The 19,007-nt window shown below is 56.3% G+C and overlaps 1 protein-coding gene across 8 annotated transcripts in view; it reads left to right on the top strand.

Annotated features, from left to right (window-relative positions):
• Positions 1-19,007, top strand: part of COL16A1 (collagen type XVI alpha 1 chain) — a 51,415-nt gene that overhangs the window by 11,466 nt on the left and 20,942 nt on the right. For 4 of the 8 annotated variants that reach the window (XM_079943497.1, XM_079943493.1, XM_079943491.1 and 1 more), the window contains 32 exons: positions 57-98; positions 189-233; positions 330-365; positions 741-803; positions 1,178-1,222; positions 1,307-1,402; positions 1,581-1,619; positions 2,241-2,285; positions 2,427-2,462; positions 2,961-3,071; positions 3,478-3,513; positions 3,742-3,777; positions 3,857-3,967; positions 4,325-4,369; positions 6,188-6,223; positions 6,346-6,390; positions 6,690-6,821; positions 7,601-7,636; positions 7,862-7,969; positions 8,286-8,408; positions 8,516-8,569; positions 8,787-8,828; positions 9,135-9,170; positions 9,256-9,309; positions 9,853-9,921; positions 12,015-12,068; positions 12,160-12,186; positions 12,887-12,946; positions 13,129-13,176; positions 13,309-13,362; positions 17,007-17,060; positions 17,284-17,316. In XM_079943497.1, coding sequence (XP_079799623.1) covers positions 57-98; positions 189-233; positions 330-365; positions 741-803; positions 1,178-1,222; positions 1,307-1,402; positions 1,581-1,619; positions 2,241-2,285; positions 2,427-2,462; positions 2,961-3,071; positions 3,478-3,513; positions 3,742-3,777; positions 3,857-3,967; positions 4,325-4,369; positions 6,188-6,223; positions 6,346-6,390; positions 6,690-6,821; positions 7,601-7,636; positions 7,862-7,969; positions 8,286-8,408; positions 8,516-8,569; positions 8,787-8,828; positions 9,135-9,170; positions 9,256-9,309; positions 9,853-9,921; positions 12,015-12,068; positions 12,160-12,186; positions 12,887-12,946; positions 13,129-13,176; positions 13,309-13,362; positions 17,007-17,060; positions 17,284-17,316 — 1,851 coding nt within the window. The remainder of the gene's footprint in view (positions 1-56; positions 99-188; positions 234-329; positions 366-740; positions 804-1,177; positions 1,223-1,306; positions 1,403-1,580; positions 1,620-2,240; positions 2,286-2,426; positions 2,463-2,960; positions 3,072-3,477; positions 3,514-3,741; positions 3,778-3,856; positions 3,968-4,324; positions 4,370-6,187; positions 6,224-6,345; positions 6,391-6,689; positions 6,822-7,600; positions 7,637-7,861; positions 7,970-8,285; positions 8,409-8,515; positions 8,570-8,786; positions 8,829-9,134; positions 9,171-9,255; positions 9,310-9,852; positions 9,922-12,014; positions 12,069-12,159; positions 12,187-12,886; positions 12,947-13,128; positions 13,177-13,308; positions 13,363-17,006; positions 17,061-17,283; positions 17,317-19,007) is intronic. The other 4 variants (XM_079943492.1, XM_079943494.1, XM_079943495.1 and 1 more) reach the window with 4 other exon arrangements.

Below are 19,007 nucleotides of genomic sequence, written 5' to 3'. Positions count from 1 at the left end.
AAAACAGGTCTAGGATTGCTCCCCTAGGAGGCTGATCCCTTGCTCCCTACCTCTAGGGCAATGACTGTGTTCGAATCTCCCCGGACGCCCCGCTTCAGGTAAGGCCTGGAGGAGAGACCTGCTTTAGGGCCAATATGGGGTCAACCCCTGAGGAAGGGCCCCTCTCAACACCTCATCTCCCTGTTCAGTGTGCAGAAGGCCGAAAGGGAGAGAAGGGGGAGTCGGGAGCCTTGGTGAGTATGGGACCAGAGACAGGGCAGGGCAGCGGGGTCCTGGCCAGCCTCCCCCTCCTTCCCTCACCTCTCTTTTGTGTCCCCTCCTTATCTCAGGGACCCTCAGGACTCCCCGGCTCCACAGGCCAGAAGGTAATGGGCCAGGATTTTGAGGGGTGGGTGCCAGGGAGGTCTGCGAACCCTGCAGACAGGAGGAGGGAGGTGTCCAAAGTCATCCTAGGGGATGGTGTCATTGGGCCCAGAGCTGGTAGTACTCCCGAAGCCTCCCAGTCCTCCTGCCTTGTCCAAATTCCTGCCAGACCTGGAGAGAAAAGCCACAGACTCCCTGAGCAAGTGGCCTGGCTGGTGGCAGTTCTTCCTGTTGTCTCCCCTCCTGTGAAGCCATTTCATCTCTGGGGAGGCTGAGACCACGGATCTAGAGAGCAGTTGTCCCTCCCCAGATGCAGCAGTCCTGGCTCTTCTAGCCCCTTCTCTCAGCGCCGGTCACTTTGCCTCTTCCTTCTTCAGGGCCAGAAAGGCGACAAGGGAGACGGAGGCATCAAGGGCTCGCCAGGAAAGCCAGGCCGAGATGTACGCTGCTTGGAACCCTTCCTCAGCACGATCCCCACGTCCCTCAGCACATGGTCCTGAAATGCTGGACTATAAGCTTCGGAATCTAACCCACTACTCTGCTCAGACAGAACAGAGACCCAGGGAGGGGAGAACTGTGCCCCGGGAGGGGGCAGAAAAGGGCCTGACCCTGGGCATCCTGACTCCCAGCCTAGGAGCCCCTGACCTCCAATGTCCTGACGTTAACATCTAATGACCTCGGGGCCCTGGGTGAAGTCAGCCTTTGGGACAGGGCAGGGAGGGTGGGCAGCTGGATATTTACACGTCCCAGTGGGGCTGCTGTCCCTGGGAGGTGCCAGGCCTCAGCCATTCTTAGACCCTCCCCCTGCCCACAGGGCCGGCCAGGAGAGATCTGTGTCATGGGGCCCAAAGGGCAGAAGGTGAGTGTGGGTGTCTGAGGGGTGAAGAGTGGGTGATGGGGCTGAGGCGGTAGCTCTCTCATACCCACCTTCTTTCTGTGCCAGGGAGACCCTGGCTTTGTTGGGCCTGAGGGGCTGGCGGGAGAGCCTGGGCCCCCTGGCCTCCCTGGGCCCGCTGGGATAGGACTTCCTGGGACCCCGGTGAGTACCCCTTGCCCCTTCTGCCCTCCTTTCCTCAGAGACCCTTCTCCCTCCTGGCCAGGGGTGGGGAGGTAAGGCTTGGTCCCAGGGGGCCTGGTTGGGGGAAAGGGCCAGAGTGGATCTCACTGTAATGTGAGGGCCCTGGGAAGCCCCTGCCTGACCCTGTTTCTGCCCTCAGGGGGACCCAGGTGGCCCTCCAGGCCCCAAGGGAGACAAGGTAAGTGCAAGCAGGAGCAGGGGCACATGCGGGAGGCTCCCTGCTTAGCGGGAGGAGAGAGGAGAATGCGGCCGGGGTGGCCGGGGCAGCAGGGACAGCAGCGGGGAGGAGGGAGGTGGCCGGCATGTTGGGGAAGGGGCTGGGGGGCTGGGCCCCGCAGTGGGCAGTGTCCCCATCCCAGTGCTTTCTGACGTGGGAGCCTTGGCCTGGGTTGCAGGCACAGGGACGGGCAGGCCTAAGTCTGGTAATGACCGGAGTGGCCTAATTGGAGGGCCCAAGCTCATGTTAGGGCCTTATGCCTTGACAAGCAGAAAGCCCTGGAAATGTCTTTCTGCTGTGGTTCCTCTGGGGTCACCCGTGTCACCTCCAAACGTGCTGCACTGGGGAAGGGGCATATAGAGGCCTCATGTTCTCCCTTCCTTTGCAACCAGAAGGACTTGGGTTAGACATGGAGAAGGACAGGCAACAGGAAGGGAGTGTTTGTTGACAAAACCGACTGAGAGGAGATGGGAGATTTGGCAAGATTGTCCTGCTGTCCAGAGAGGGAACTGGATGGCAAAGGGGTGCATGGGCTGAGGTCACGGCCAGAAGCCTCCCCCTTAACCCTTCTTCTGACCACAGGGCAGCTCCGGAGTGCCGGGAAAGGAAGGTCCTGGTGGGAAACCTGTGAGTGACCCCAATCTGGTGGGGGAGGGGAGCTGCTGCCCACCATGCCCAGGCCTCGTCTACCAAGTCCTTCAGAGAGAGAGGGGCTAGGTCCTCGGGCCCTCTCTGCTGTGGCACTAACGCTCACTGCTTCTCCAACAGGGGAAGCCAGGGGTTCCAGGGCTGAAGGGAGAGAAGGTGAGTCCCAGGCTTGGTTTCCCCAGGTTGGGATGGGAGGGCAAGCCTCTCTCTGAAGGTGACACTGAGCATCAAGGGCGCTGGGCCTGGGACCCTCCTGGGGGAACCCCCATCCCTTCTTTGTTGCTATGATGTGCGTGTGATTACTAAAGGGCCTGGCTTTGGAGTTACACAGACAGGTTCAAGTCCCACCTCGACCACGCACACGAACACAGCAAGTCAATGAGCTTTTCCCTTTGCCCAAGTTGCCATACTTCTAAATGGGACACAGTGATTTCTTATGGCTTGTTGTGAGGATGTAGTTTTTTTTTTTTCTTTTGAGGATGTAGTTTTTGATGTCCAGGAATCGTAAGCTGAATGAATGAGTCGGTTGAGTGGAAAGCCCCCTCAGTGTTCCAGCTGTCCACTTGGCCCTGGCCCACCCCATGCCTAGAGCTCCTTGTCTTTCCCAGGGTCTTAGCCCCAACTTGTCCATTCATGCTCTCTCCCTTCTGCTAGGGTGACCCCTGCGAAGTGTGCCCAGCGCTGCCTGAAGGGTTCCAGAACTTTGTGGGGCTCCCTGGAAAGCCAGGGCCCAAGGGAGAACCGGGTGTTCCTGCACCAGCCAGGGTGAGTGCCCAGGGTGACCCTTGTGGGACTCCACCAAAAAACCAGGGGGCATAATCATGGAAAGGTGTTGGGCAGAGGGGCTGGAAACTTCTCATGGCCATAGAGACAGTGTGGGCAGAGAGTCTAGGCTCTTAGCTCCATGGGGGTGGGGGCTGAACCATAGAGTTTAGGGCTGGGCTAGAAGGCCACCCCAGGTCTCCATGGCAACCAACCAGGGTTCTCCCAGCCAAAGCTTAAGATGCCTTTTGGGCAAGCTGGGGTGGAGCCAACCCTTGTAGTGAGTGAGATTGTGCCCTCCTCCTGGGATTGGGTATTGGCTGGAGGTGGAGGAAAGGAGGGGGCAGGGCTGGGTTATGGTCCTGGGCTGGACTCTGTACCCCACTCCCTCACTGACCCTTTTTTTCAGCAGGGCCTGGGAGCTGGTGGACAAAAGGGTGATCGGGTATGTACCGGCACTTCTGGCGGGGTAGCTTAGCCTGGCCTCATTTCCTCCATCTGTCACATGGGTTGATGAACCCCGGCTCTGGGGTGCTGACCTTGAATCCCCTGGGACCCCTGGGTGTTTGAAGCGTTTGTGGTGTGTGACATTGCTGTCCTCATATATGGCTAGGAAATTTGGGGTGCCCCAACATACCCAGTCTCTCAGCCCATAAACCTTTTCTCCCTGCAGGGTGACCCTGGCATCCAAGGCCTCAAAGGAGAAAAGGTGAGGGAGGGACCCTGTTCTCTGGCTGGCGCCTTCTGACTACTGGGAGCCTTTCTGATCCCTTTTCTTCCTTCCGCAGGGGGAGTCCTGCTTGTCCTGCAGCTCACCCGTAGCAGCCCAACATCTTGGGCCCTCTATAGGGCCCAAAGGAGATGTGGGCCCTCCTGGCCTCGGTCTGCCTGGTCTTCCGGTGAGTGACTGCTGCCTCCTAGCCAGGCCAGGCCAGCCCATCTTTGCCACACTGGTGGCCTCCCTGGCTCCTTAGGCTCTGGGTCTCAAGGCAGAGACCAGGAGGGAGGCCCTGAGGCAGGTTCTCCAGGCCTGTAGCCCGGTGTCTCCCTCCACCCTTGCACTGCCCCGGGACTCCCTCTTAGAACCTCTGAGTGCCCATCTGTATAACAGAGGTAGTTGTCCAGCTACCTGCAGGGTTGTGGGATTTGTAATTCTGAGCTGGCCTTTCTCTTTCTGGGTGGACACTGGGACCCATGGAGTCTTGGAGGGATGGGAGTGGGGGGGATGCAGTGACTGTGACTTGATTGTTTTTCAGGGGAAAGTTGGGGCTCCAGGGCCAACAGGGCTGAAAGGAGAGAAGGTGAGACCTGGTTAGATGTCAGGAACACCGGGGTCTTCTTGGCCGGGAGGCAGGGGAGGGGGTCCCTGGACGGGGAATAGGGACAACATAGACAAGAGATCAAACTGTAAATCCACAGAGAAAGAAATTCATCAGTGTTTTGCAGACTGGAGTCAAAGAATTGATTTCTGAGAGCCTGCATGTTCTCCAAGAAAGTTCCTTAGTGTTGTATTTTTAATTTACTGATAATCCAAAACAATTAAGTACATTTAAGACTACCTTATAATAAAATAATAATAACCCTTCTTTACCACTTACTTTGTGCCGAGCAGCATTCCAAGGGCTTGTAGGTGTATTGACTTGTTTCCTCCTCCCAAAACCTCATGGGGTAGGTACTCCATTATTCCCATTTTATGGATGAGGAAACAGAGGTCCAGAAAGGCCAAGTAAATTGCTCAAAGTCCCATGGGTGTTTGGGTGCAGACCTGGGACTTGAGTCCAGGGAACGTGGCTCCAGAGTTGGTCATCTTCCCTGCTCGGCTGGGTTACTCGATTTCAGTGCCATGTGAACGTTTGTACTTGTGGTTGCATTGGAGACAAATGACAGCGTTGAACTAATAGTGCAGGACGTTCAGACTCCGCTCTGCCAGGCAAATCGCGCCTGTCATTTCTCAGAGGAGCTTTGTGCCCCCGCCCCACACTTGTTTCCTCTTCCGGTCCCCCCATCTCTGTAAATGGCATACACCGAGTTCCTCAAACCCCAAACGGTGCAGCATCCTTGATTCCTCCCATCTCCACATCATCTCCTCCACTTGACAGTTCTGCCGCAGCACCTCTCTCAACTCCACCTGCTTTGCTCACCTCCACGACCGCCACTTCGTCTGGGTCCCATCATCTCTCACTGGGATGGTGGCAGCAGCCCCTCAGCTGGCCTGCCTGTGGCCACTGCAGCTCTTAAACGTTTTCATCCAGTAGCTAATGGGGCTTTGTTAAAAAAGAAAAGAACAGAACAAAACAAAACAAAACCCTCAGGTTACATTATTTCCTTGCTTAAAATACTTCTATGACTCGACTTTGTACTGAAGGCCTTCTACGCCTAACAAGACCCTGGACACCTGGCCCTGCCTGCCTTGAAGGTTCATCTGGTTTTCCTCTCCCCACTTCCTGTGCCTTAGATGTGCTGCCCTCCTTACTTTCTGGAATATGTCAAGAATGTTCCCACCTCTTAGATTTTGTACTTGTGCCTCCCACTGTCTAGAACGTTTTTCCTCTCTACCTCCCCCTATTGTTTCATTGGTTGGCCTTTGTCTCGTCTTTCTGATAATAATTGTGGTTAACACTTCCCAGACCATCCTGTCTAAAACGGCTTCCCCTGCCTCCTTTGTCTCATCACCCTGTTTATTTCCTTCACGGCACTCATCGCTATTCAGTTACAATTATTTAAAAGTTCTTGGTGTCCCTACCAGGGTGTAAGCTCCACAAGTGTGTTTGTCTGTGCTGTTCACTGCTACCTACTGGCACCTCGCTGAGTGCACAGTGGGTACAGGCATCCAGCGAGTGACTGTTGGATAAATGAATTCGTGATCTTTGCGTGCTGGGCTGGAGCTGAGGGTGGGGCTGGGATTCTGCAGAGTGAGGCTGGGGACAGAAACAGGCTGGCCACAGACTCCCCTGGGGACCTTGGGGAAATCCCTTTCCCTCTCTGGGTCTCAGTTTCCCTAGCCAGGAAATGAGGGGGGTAGCTGGGGGTCCCAAGGGGTTATTTGTGTAGTTTGGGGTTTGGGAATGACCTAGAGTGGCCTCCTCACTTTGACCCTGTGTTCTCTGCTTTGCTCTCAGGGTAATTTCGGGGAGGCAGGGCCAGCTGGCGGTCTGGTAAGTGAGCTTTGGATGCCAACAGCTCTGGGGAGAAGGACAAGGTGGGACGTGGGGAGATGAGAGGCCCCAGCACGGCCCGGGCAGATGCTGGCCATCACACACGGCTTCTTATCACACAGGGGCCTCCAGGGCCAGTGGGACCCACAGGCGTCAAGGGGGAGAAGGTAAGTTGAAGACGTTCCCCGCGCCGTGGCCAGTGCCAGCTTCCCAAATGCACGCCTATCCCACTCTACTTCAAACCCTCCGAGGCTCCCCACTGCCTGAGGGTAACATCTGGTCCCTTAGCATGATGTCAGGACCCCTGAGGCCTTGGCCCCCACCTTCGTTTCTTACCTGTTTTCCCACAATGTCTCCTGAGATATCCCTTGGCAAGCACAGGTGCTACGTCAGGCCGGGCTACATTCCCCAGCCCCAGATTCCAAACCTGCCTGGGGTCCCCCAGCTCCGTGTCCTTGCTTGGCAGGGGGAGCCCTGTGAGTCATGCAGCGCCCTGTCCAAGCACCAGGAAGGGGACAGCCACGTGCTGGCCTTGCCTGGGCCTCCCGGAAAGAAGGGGGAGCCTGGGCATCCAGGCTTTGGCCTGCCAGGAAAACAGGTGAGTTCTGGGGCCTGTGGAGGGGGGATACAGGCAGGGCTTAAGGGGGACAGGGGCTGCCTGGGTCTCTAGGCTCCCTGTGCAGTGGGGAGTAGGTGAGAGTGTGTGGAGGGGTCAGTGCCTCTGTCCCCAGAGGGAGCTGGCCTGACAGGCCTCTGCCCTTCGTCCTGGGACACAGCATGGCCGGCTGTGCAGAAAGACCACCAACCTGGAACCAGGTGGACCTGGGTTCGAAGTCCAGATCCGCCTTTTACTAGCCCTTTGGCTTGAGCCAGTTACTTCCCCCTCTGTGCCTCTGTTTCCTATGCACGGTGTTGTTGTAAAGCCTAGGAACGATGTGTGTGAAGAACTTAGCAGCACACAACAGGCATTCAAGAAATGATAATTACCACTGTGGCGATTATTATTGTTACTGCTTTACTAGTAGCAGTGAATGCTGACATACTGTACTTCATGAGCCATGCACTGTTTCACGCATATCAGCTGTATCAGCTTGTCTAACCTCACAAGAACCCTACGAGGGAGAAGCCTGTGCTCTTTTTATTGTCCCCATTTGACAGATAAAGAAACCGAGGCACAAAGAGGTTAAGTAACTTGCCCAGGATCACCCAAGCAGGGATCCTGGCTCAAGTCTCTTCTCTTGAATATCGCTTCACTAGAATGAGAGCAGAGATTTTGATCTGTCTTGTATATTGTATAGTCCTGGAGTCTAACACAGTGCCAGACACTTAAGGGTGTCTAGTATGAGTGAATGGGTGCTGGAAGTGCTTTCTCCTCAGGGCAAAGCTGGAGAGCATGGATTGAAGGGACAGAAGGTAAGATAATTTGGTGGGCACGGGTGGGCACCACCTCCTCTCAGATGCCCTCCCTACCTCCTATTCCTGATTGCCCTGTGCCCACTCTCCACTCCCTGCCCAGCCCCCAGCCCCAGTGAAGGGCTCTGAGTGCCTGCAGGTCCCAAGAGGGCACCGTGCCCTGCCCTCCTTGAACCCTACTCCAGCTGGATCACCCCTGCCCTCTTTGAACCCTACTCCTTACAGGGCGATGCTGGGAATCCCGGAGATCCTGGAACACCGGGCACCATGGGGCGGCCGGGACTGTCGGGAGAGCCTGGGGTTCGGGGCCCTTCAGGGCCAAAAGGAGAAAAGGTCAGTCAGGCAGGGCGCAGTTTTTTGCATGAGCAGAAAGAGATTAGGCTGAGAGCTAGTGAGGGGAAGGACTCGGGGTCAGGCTGTGAGCCTCAGGGGATGCCAGAATCACTGGGTGGAGGCGCCGCGGCTATTCTCCGAGGCAGGGAGGAGAGCTAGGCGTGTCAGGGGCCGATTTTGATATCCCAGGCTGAGGAGGGGTCAGTGGAGGGGCAGAGCTTTCAGAAGGGCACAAGGATCCCCTTTCCGATGTCTCCTCCCGGCTTGGCCGCCAGGCCTGGCTCACGAGCTCCTGGCTGTGCCCCTCTCTGACCAGGGTGATGGCTGCACTGCCTGCCCCAGCCTGCAGGGGGCGTTGACCGACAGGGCAGGACCACCTGGGAAGCCAGGCCTGAAGGGAGATCCGGGGCCGGAAGGCGTGGGCCGGCCTGGTAAACCGGTGAGTTCTGGCTACCTGCCCTCTTGTCCTTTCCTCCCTGGGCTTTCCTTCTCTCTCTCCTGCCCCCTTTCCCCTGAGGGGACCCATGGCTCACCTGTGTCTTTTAGGGCCAGCCTGGTCTACCAGGAGTTCAAGGACCCCCAGGACTGAAGGGCATACAGGTGTGTGTGAGTGTGAGGGCCTGGGCTGCAGCTCTGTGTGGGTGAGGGCGTGGATGCGGAGATACGCCTAGGGATGGAGGGCCTGGTGAGGGGAATGGAGATCAGCTGCAGAGCAGGGAGGGGGCGGAGGTGGAGGAGGTCCAGGAGGAGGGGCTGGGACAGGGGAGAAGGGTGAGTGGGGAATCTCAAGCGCAGGCTTGTCCTTCTGCCTCTTCAGGGAGAGCCAGGGCCTCCAGGAGTGGGAGTCCAGGGGCCCCAGGTGAGTCTCCAGCCTTACGTTTGCTTGCTTGCCTCCCAGCACTTCCCTTAGCCAGGTGCTCACTCCCACCTGCGCCCCAAACCCCAGAGCTCTGCCTGCCTCCAGACGCTCAAGGGCACAGCCCTGGCCTGCGGTTGTTTCTGTTGGGACTTTGGTTTTGACCCCCTGCTCCTCTCTGACCCTCAGAGTCTCCTTGGGGAGCTCTCCTGAGTTTGGGCTGGCCGACACCCCACCCCAGACCAGGTCTGCCGGCAGGGCAGGTTGGCTTGGGCAGCTGTGGCCCAGTCTGCCTTTTCTGACTTGCAGGGGGAGCCTGGAGCCCAGGGTTTGCCTGGCATTCAGGTACGTCTGCCTCGGGCCTGGAGGAAATGGGCAGGTGAAGGGGCCACTCTAGGATAGAGGTAACTAAGTGTGTTTCCATCTGCAGGGGCTTCTGGGACCTCGGGGGCCACCTGGCCCTGCTGGAGAGAAGGGTGCCAAGGTGAGCCTCTGCCTGCTTGGGCTCTAGACTTTTTTTTTTTAATTTATTTATTTTATTATGTATTTATTTATTTATTTAGGCTGTGTTGGGTCTTTTGTTGCTGCACATGGGCTTTCTCTAGTTGCGGTGAGCGGGGGCTACTCTTCATTGCGGTGCACGGGCTTCTCATTGCGATGGCTTCTCTTGTCGCGGAGCACGGGCTCTAGGCACATGGGCTTCAGTAGCTGTGGCACACGGGCTCTAGAGCACAGGCTCAGTAGTTGTGGTGTACGGGCTTAGTTGCTCCGCAGCATGTGGGATCTCCCCAGACCAGGGTTCGAACCTGTGTCCCCTGCATTGGCAGGCGGATTCTTAACCATTGTGCCACCAGGGAAGCCCTGGGCTCTAGACTTATAACACTTCGGAATGTCCTGGCAGTGGGCACAGGGGACATGGGAGCTGAGGGATGTTCGTCAGAGGGCCGCCCAAGGCCTGGTCTCACCTGCTGGATTGTAGCTAGCTTTAAACTCTGGCCCTGCAACCTTTCTACCCTCTCTTCCACAGGGATCTCCAGGGGTGAAAGGAGCCACTGGGCCTGTGGGACCTGCTGGTGCCAGTGTCTCTGGGCCTCCGGTAAGGGCCCGCCCCCTGCGCTCCACACTGGGGATGTTGCTTGGACCCAGGGCGTTGCCGCCAGGAAGAGGGCATGGGGCTGACCCTGCCCATCCCAGCAACATGGGGGACGGGAGGAGAGAGGCCTCAGCCTGGCCCGGCCTGGGAGAAGGAAGACCGCCCTGTATGGGGGGAGCCCCTGAAGAATGATAGTATTGAACACCACCAGTTTTTGAGCAGTGATGGTGCTGAGGCCCTGTGCTAAGCTCTAAACAAACAGAGATTCACTTAATCCTCACAACAGCCCCGTACGGGAATGGCTATGATTATCCCCATTTCACAGATGAGGAAACTGAAGGCCAGAGGGTGAGGAGACAGAGCCGGGACTTGAACCCAGGTCTGTCTGACTCAAAGCCCATATGTTCTGCCCGCCACCCTCCACTTCAAACCTTGGAGTCATTTGGGATCGTCTAAAACAGTGCTGCCCAATAGAACTCTCTGCCCTGCCTGAGATGTGGCCGCCAGCCCCACATGGCTGTCGAGCGCTCAGAATGTAGCTAGTGTGACTGAAGAGCTAAACTTTAGATTTATTTTTTATTTTTTTGTGGTACAGGGGCCTCTCACTGTTGTGGCCTCTCCCGTTGCGGAGCACAGGCTCCGGACACGCAGGCTCAGCGGCCACGGCTCATGGGCTCAGCCGCTCTGCGGCATGTGGGATCTTCCTAAACCGGGGCACGAACCCATGTCCCCTGCATCGGCAGGCAGACTCTCAACCACTGCGCCACCAGGGAAGCCCTAGATTTAATTTTAACTATTTTAAATTTAAGTAGCCGCATGTGGCTATTGGCTACCGTACTAGCCCGCACAGATCTATCTAGACCAGCAACACTTTCAACCGTGTTACCCTCAAGGACCTCCCTTTATTGCTGTTCCACCAGTGATTCCCATGCTCTGAAAGATGTGTCTGTTGAACAAATTGCATAGATTAGGTAATAATATACGCACTTCCTCATTTTTATTCATCAAAGACCTGTATAATAGCTAGCTTCGACTCCACATGAACACACTAGAATTTTTAATATGACATAATTCTAGCCTAAATCAAAGAAATGCTACCTTTCAGCCAGCCTGTGCCATGCCAGGTTGTGGGCAAATGTATAATTTTTCCTAGGCTTTTGGTAATGTTGAAAATAGCCCATGAACTGTATCTTTTCTGTCTTTATGGATCCCTAGAGAAATTCCAGGCCCAGTTTGGGAATCACAGATGGATTCCTCCTGAGGGTGCGCTGAAGCCCAGAGGGGCCGCAGCCTTGCCCAAGTCCCCACCGTCCGTGTGGTTGCCTAGCACAGCTGGGTAGTCAGTGGCCCCGCCTGTCCCAGGGAGCTCCCGGTAAAGGCAGAGGTGAAGGTGAAGGCAGCCCTGATCCTCAGGGAGCTTTGAGTCCCACGTGCGAAGGTGGCCTGTCCCGCAGGACAGCAGCCATCAGAAAGCCCTGCTGACTTCTCCAGACCGTCTTCCCTCAAGTTGAATCCCATCCGGGAGGTTCCCCAGTTCTGGCACCACACTCACTCGTTGTGTGGCCTTAGGCCAGTGACAGCCTCTCAGGGCCTTCAATTCCTTGTTGACAAATCGGGGCTGAAATTCCTGTCTCCTCCTTAAATCAACTGAGAGAACTTTTATGATGGAGAGAATTGTGTCAAACACTAAAGGGTAAGAGGACAGAGCAGGGACTTTGGACCGCACAGACCTGGGTGCAGCCGTGCTGTTGGGTCTATTACAAAATGTCTTTAAGCCTCTGTTTCCTCACGTGTATAATGGAACAATACCATCCTGCAGGGCTGGGAGTAGGGATTCCATCCAGTGTGCCCTGACAGGTGCTTGGCCCAGTGCCTGACACCCAGAAAGTGCTGGGGAAATGCCAGTGTTCCTCCTCCTTCCTCCTCGCCTTGTCTCTTGGGCCTCAGTCTCCTACTCTAGGACATGGGCACTGGGATGTGGGTTCCAGGGAAGCCTGGCGCTGCTTCTGTTTGTCCCATCACCCTCCCCTGCTGGCAGGCCAGATGGCTGGCTGCTGTCCAGCCTCGTCCACTGACCCTGGGCTCTCTCCCTTCAGGGGCCTGCTGGGCAGCAGGGACAGACTGGACTTCCAGGAGCCAGAGGGATGCTGGTGAGTACCGTGTCGAGGGGCAGCAGGAAGCCACAGCTGGCTCTTTCTCCACACCCCTATCTACTCATCCCCCTGTGTTTCTTCCCCGCAGGGTGAAAAGGGAGCGCAGGGAGAAAAGGTAAGTCCCAGGGACCTGTGACCAATACTCTGGGGAAATTTGCAGCCCCTGGAGCTCTGCCACCCAGGGGACCCTCTGCACTTGGCTGTAGCCCTGGACTGAAGGATGGGTGCTGAGGAGTCGTCCTGGTCTCCTTGCCACCCACTGGCTCCCTCGTTGCTGGCCCAGGGCTCAGTCAGGATCCCAGGAGACCTAGAGAGCTCCAAGGCCCCCATGGGGGGAAGCTACATGTTCAGATGGACGCTGAGTTAGAGGACAGGGGAAGGAACTGAGTTCAGAAGGACTAGTGAGAGGACAGGGATATGAGGGACCAGGAGAGAAGGGCATGGAAGCCAGGCTGGGCCAAGGGGAATGGGGCTGAAGACTTACGCAGCAGCAGACAATGATGAGCTAAAAATGCAGTAACGCCAAGAGCTGTTGATGGCTGAGTGCTTGGCACGTGGCAGGAACCCTATAGACATTCATCCGTTCCATCCTCATGACAGCCTATGCATTTGGTATTATTATCCCCATTTTATAGATGAGGAGACTGAGGTTCAGAGAGGTTGAACAGGTTGCCCAAGGGTACCGTCAAAAGAGGCCGATCCTGGATTTAAACCCTGCCCTCTCCATCTCTAGAGCCTGCCCTGCCTCCCAGCTGTTGATTTCCAGAGGGTCCTCCATCCTCACCCCCTGCTGACAAAGGCTCTTTTCTTTCCAGGGTGAGCCAGGGGAGTGCTCCTGCCCCTCCCGAGGGGACCCCATCTTCTCTGGCATGCCGGTAAGTGGTGCCGAGAGCCTTCCCCTGCCCCCGGCCTGGGGGTGAGGCCTGGCTTCCGGCCTTGTGCCCAAGACGCATAGGCCCCTGCGCCCCAGCCAACTGCGTCCCCACGCAGCCCTGTGCTTGGTGTGGACGTTGCCTATAGCCTCTCCCCTTCTTTTGTGATCCCCACTCCCACCCAGGGTGCTCCGGGACTTTGGATGGGCAGCTCCTGGCAGCCGGGCCCGCAGGTGTGTGTCGCTTGTCTCCTCCGTCTCTCCTCTTGTCCGCCCGCGCCTCGAGGCTTGCGCATCCTAACGCCGGCACCCCCAGCGATGGGGCAGAACTTTCTTCTGGGTCTGATGGTTTCTTCTCTCCTTCAGGGTCCTCCGGGTGTTCCCGGACCACCAGGCCCCCCTGGAACGCCTGGGCTTCAGGTAAAGAGGGAGAAGAGAAGAGGGGGGTCAAGGCAACAGGGCGCATGCTCTGTGCTGGTCCCAAAGTGTGCCGCTCCCCTGCCCCAACGCTTGTATGTGTCATTTCTCACTCCTTGTGCTCCCGCTTCCCAGAGTGGTACGGAGGACGCACTGGTCCCCGAGGGCAGGCTGTGTGTACTCCCAGACCTTTTTTGAGGAATGCCCTGTTGTTGTAGCCCAGGTACCCCACAGACACCTGTGTCAAGCTCGGGCCTTGGTCAGCTGTCAGGAACCCAGAACCTGGGTCAGCTAACAATCCTGGACACTGGTGCAGAGCTCACCATTTTGGAGCAGCGTTCAACATTCATTCATGCAACGAAATTTTGGCACACCTAGCATTTTCCAGGCACTGTGTTAGGTGCTGGCAATACAGCAGTGGACAGAATGAAATCTCTGCCCTCTGGGAGCTTGCATTCTAGTAAGAGAGACAGGCGATAAGCAAGAGAAATAAATAAAATATAGTATGTTAGAAAATGATATGTCCTGATAAGAAGGTTAAAGCAGGGAGTGAGGATAGAAAATGGGGAGAGCCCAGGGAAGATATCTGAGAAAAGTGTTGAAAAGAAGGGGATGTTTAAATCAAGACTTAAAGGAAAAAAAGGGAAAAAGAAAAAATCAAAAGACTTGAAGGAAATGAGGGGAGAGCCTGCAAAGGAGAGTATTCCCGACAGATAGACAAGGGAGCAGGTACGAAGGCCCCAGGGGTGGGAGCAGGTACGAAGGCCCCAGGGGTGGGAACATGCCTGCCGTGTTTGGAGAACAGGAAGGAGGCCAGGGAGCGAGGGGAGAGCAGTAGGAGTTGAGGTCCTTGTGGCATCATGATTAGAGTGTGTGTTCCAGGACCAGGCAGCCTGACTTTGAATCACAGCTCTGTTACGTGTTAGCTTTGTGATGCTGGGTAAGTTACTTACCCTCTCTGTGTCTCAGTTCCTTCGTCTGTTAAGTGGAGATGTTGTAATTACAGGACCTACCTCATGGGGCTTTTGTGAGTATTAAACAAGTGAATGCATGCTACATGTGTAGATCCTTGCCTGGCGTATAGTGAATGCTCGGAAGGCGTTAGCCATCATTATGACAACAACCACTGTTAGGATTTTACACCCATTCTCCCGCATTTGTTTGAGCCTTACATCAACTCCAATAGGAAGGCGGTGGATCCCTAAGTCACAGCTGGGCACACTGAGTTTCTGGGAGGTGAAATATCTTGTCTGAAGTCATCAGCTACGAATTGGCAGTGCTGGGCTGGGGCTTTCCCATGCAGGGCACTTTCTTCTGCCCTCCACTGCCCGGCAGGGTGGCTCCCCAAGGTGTGCACGCCAGGCCACACTTCCCAGAGGCCCTAGGAGGCATAGACAGTAGCTTCTGTGTGTCTGGCTCCCAGCTCCTGGAAGAGTGAGTCTCACCCGAAAAGGCAGAGCAGAACTGCATGGAAGCTTTTAACAAACTACTCCCCCCTGCCCTGATGATTTTATATATACCCCCTTTCACCCTGGGCTGAGAATCTGCTCTGGTGGGCCCCCTTTGCTGATGGGAGCCTCTGTCAGTATTCCAATTCTCTGTCTCATTGAGAGCTCAGAATTAGAGCCAACTCTGTGTCCCCCACAGGCCAGCCACACCTTTACCAAGTGTCCAGGCTTTCTGCTGCACTGCCAGGAAACAGGCATTAGGCTGCAGGGGGCTTGCGGTTTGCCTGGAGAAGCGTGAGAGTCATTTCAAAGTGACCCATTAACAAGCGCACGCAGATGTCACGTGAACCCTGCCAAGACATGTTGGGGGAACGAGGCAGAAAAGAGTGACCGCCACTGAGTTTGGTCCCAGGCACCAGAGTCCTCTTCTGGCACCAGTGCTGGAGACCAAGCCGAGGCTGCTGTTTGCAGACACCTGCCCCGTGCCAGGCAGGGTGTTTCAAGGAAGGGAGGGCCCAGCAGCTCCTCTCTTCAGGTGCAGGAACGGGCTCAGAGATAGACAGCAACCAGAGCTCCAGTAATCCCCATCCACTCCTACAGACGTTAAGAAGTGTGCGGCTCTATAGCTAGTAGGCAGTGCACGGGTAGCTCTTCACTTCTACAGTAGAACAAGTGGGAGGTATAGTTCTGGGCGCGCAGGAAAAGAAAATCACAAAGTATCCGGCTTGAACTAACACACACAACGGAGAGTGGGGCAGGGGGTGAATGATAATTTAGGGGCATAATTAGAATTAACACAGTCACGGTGTTTCCCCTGTGCCAGGGGCTGTTCTAAGCACTTTGCCTTCTTAACTCATTGAGGACTCGGAATGACCAGGGCTGGGTGACGGCACGTGGAGGTGCAGGAGGGGCCGGGGGAGACGGACTCCAGGTCTGACTCAGGCCTGGTGGAGCCTGGCCTGAAATCGGGTGGGCTGCCAGGGAGGGTAACATGTTCTATTGCTGGGAGCTGGGACTTGAAGGGAGGCCAGCTCTCAGAGCGGGCCAGGGAAATCCCGTGTGCGGAGTGAGCAGCAGTGCGTTCCCTCAGCATGTATGGGATGCGAGCCTCCTCCAGGTCGGGCACTGGGGATTTAAAACCGAACGTACTCCCTGCCTCCACGGAGCATTTAACATGCAAATGTGCATTGTGAGTCTGTACGGGGAACAGAGTCTGGGTGGTAAACACTTAACGTGAGCATCCCTCGTGCCATGCTCTGTACTAAGCTCCTTAGAGCCGTGATCTCCTTTAAGCCTCAGCACAAACTACCACTGTTTTACAGAAAAGGAAACTGAGGCACAGAGATTCCCCGCCCCCCACCTCCCCGCAAGTAACCTGACAAAAGTTGTACAGGTAGTTAGTTAGAATTTGCACCTAGATGGGTATGACTCCCAGGCCTCTACCCTGTGTGTGCATGAGTGTTCTGGGGAATGTCTTTTGAGGAATGATGCAGAAATAGTGGTTAAGAGAGGGGTTGAAGCCAGTGCTCCTCAATCTGAATGTGACCTCTGTACCCTGCTCGTCCTGTGACCTTGAGCAAGTTGCTCGCCTCTCTGAGTTCTTCGTCTTGTTTTTAAGATGGAGATAAACACCTCACCAAAACGACTGTGGTGATTACATGAGAAAATATAGTGAGAAAATATAGGAAAAGTACTTAGCACAGAAAGAAATAATAGTTATTTACTATATAGAGGACCTACTGCCCTAACATGTAGGGGAAGAAATCATTTGGACTGGTTTTGGGGGGGTGAGTCACACCTCTGGGCCTCCTCAGCTCCCCCTACAAACAGTCTGGAGACTTTTTTTTTTTTTTTCTGCGGTACGCGGGCCTCTCACTGTTGTGGCCTCTCCCGTTGCGGAGCACAGGCTCCAGACGTGCAGGCTCAGCGGCCATGGCTTACGGGCCCAGCCGCTCCGCGGCACGCGGGATCTTCCCGGACTGGGGCACGAACCCGTGTCCCCTGCATTGGCAGGCGGACTCTCAACCACTGCGCCACCAGGGAAGCCCCTGGAGACTTTTGAGCTGAGAATAGATGTCAGCCAGGGCTCTCAGCTCTTCAGGATGAGGGGGAGGGGCAGTGGCGATTGTGAGAAAGAATCTGGGTGGCCTGCGGGCTAGAGAGAGGTGTCCACTCACCCGCGTCTCTCCTTGGCGGCAGGGAGTGCCTGGGAACAACGGTTTGCCAGGACAGCCTGGGCTGACTGCAGAGCTGGTAGGTACCGGCCTGGCCTCACTGTCCAGCGCCTCCCCTGCTCTTCCCAGGCCTGCGCTTGCCATGCTAGCGCCCTTAGCTGCTGTGGGGGTCCCTCTTCCCTCCGTCTTCCGAGGCTGGGAGAAACCTGGATGCCATGTGGCTTCCTGAGGCTCCACCAGGTGCCGTAAGTCTCCGTCCCCCTTCCACTCGCCCTCTGAGCCCTCGTGTCTGTCTCTTGCAGGGATCCTTGCCCATTGAACAGCACGTCCTTAAGGTAAGAGAGTCAGAGGGAGGGCGTAGGAACCGGCAGGGGTTCCCCTAAGGGGATCGTCGCAGTAAGCGCTCAGCTGCGTCACACCACACACAGAGAACTGCAGATGGGGCTGTTTGTGGGGACCGTGCATGCCAGGCACCTGGCTGAGGGGACCTAGTCAGGGGCCGGCTCAGAAGAGACCCCCAGTCAGTGTTTGCTGAGCGAGTGTTTGAAGGGATCCTGTGAAGGCACCCAGGTGGCCAGGGGTGCTCTGGGCAGTGGGAACTCAGAGACCTGCCCTCAGCAGTTGCCAGTGAGGTCACGTGGGGGCAGGGCAGGGAAAGTGAACGTGCACCTGGAGGGCAGTCAGGCAGGGATTTGCGAAGGTTATGTTCTATGATAGGACTGGGTAGGGGCCTGGAAGAAGGCTCCGGCTGTCCTCTGCTCAATCCAGAAAGAATCCAGGGAGGAGAAGGGATTTGAGAGGTGATTCTAGTGGGGCAAGAAAGGGGACTTGGGGCCTGAAGGGAGAGTCGGCCTGTGCCGGGATCTATCAGTAGCGTTAAGACCACGCTCGAGGGCTGTGGCCTGGTCTGATCTCCCACGCTGGGTACCACAGGTGACACAGCCCTTCCTTGCCCAGTTACCTCTAGAGACCAGATCAGGACTCTTCCCTCCTCCAGCTCAGCATCCTTTGGGGTCCCTCCCACGCCTTGGCCTCCAGAGCCCCTGTCCTGGTCACCCGCTTCTAGCACTGGCTGGTCAGTGCCCTGGAGTTCCCACGACCCCAGTGGTCCTGGTCAGGGCAGAGCATGGGGACCGCCTGCCCTGCCCCTGCTCTGCACAGCAGTCATCTCCAGAAGCAGCCTGAGGTCGGGTTATCCTTCCGGCAGCAGTTACGCGTTGGATCACGGCAGGGTTGTGGCAGTGAACCCCAGCTCTTCTGCCCTAGGCCTCTGGCGAGCCAGGGTTCCCCAAGTCCTGCCCCTGGGCAAGTGATTATGCGACTCCAAATGCAGGATTCGACATTTCTCTGTGTAACATGTCGTCTGATGGCTTCTTGATCGAGTGCTCCATGGAGGGCCCCCCACAGGAACTGAGTGTGGTCTGGAGAAGGGGTCAGATGGGCACCGACAGTCCAGAGGAAGCCTGGGCCTGTGGACAGAGTGCTTCCTTGGCCCTCAGACAGGCCAAGGTCCAATCCAGGGCCCCACTTACCTTAGACAAGTCATGCTGTCTCTTTGAGCCTCGGCTTTCTCATCTCCAGAGTGCTTGTAAGACGGCCTGCCTCGTTGCACTGCCAGGGTTGAGTGTGATAATGTGCAAGGCGTGCCACCATCGCTGGCACCGTGGGCGCTGAGTAAATGACAACCATCATCATTGAGCTTTGCAGCGAACAGTGCAGGTGGAGCAGCATCTCCTCTAGGGGCCCATGGACGTCCCGCCAGGCCGTGGATAGATGCCAGGCTCCCGAGTCCTCTGAAATTGCAGTCTAGCTTTCACTAGTAGGTTTCGTTTTGAGGGGAAGTGGACTCACAGCTTCCATCAAACTCTCAGAGAGGTCTGTGACCCAAAGAGGTTAAAGCCTCCAGGTAAGAGGAGGACTTTCTTGTCAGGAAGACTTCAGGCCCGGCCCACTGGGGAGCCTGTAACAGCCGGGGTCCCCTGGGAAGTGCAGGGCAGGCCCCATCCCAGAGGCTGTCTGCGAAGGG

Source organism: Stenella coeruleoalba, assembly GCF_951394435.1.
Source record: "Stenella coeruleoalba genome assembly, chromosome: 1".
NCBI lineage: Eukaryota > Metazoa > Chordata > Mammalia > Artiodactyla > Delphinidae > Stenella > Stenella coeruleoalba.
This window is presented reverse-complemented; position numbering and strand designations above follow the sequence as displayed.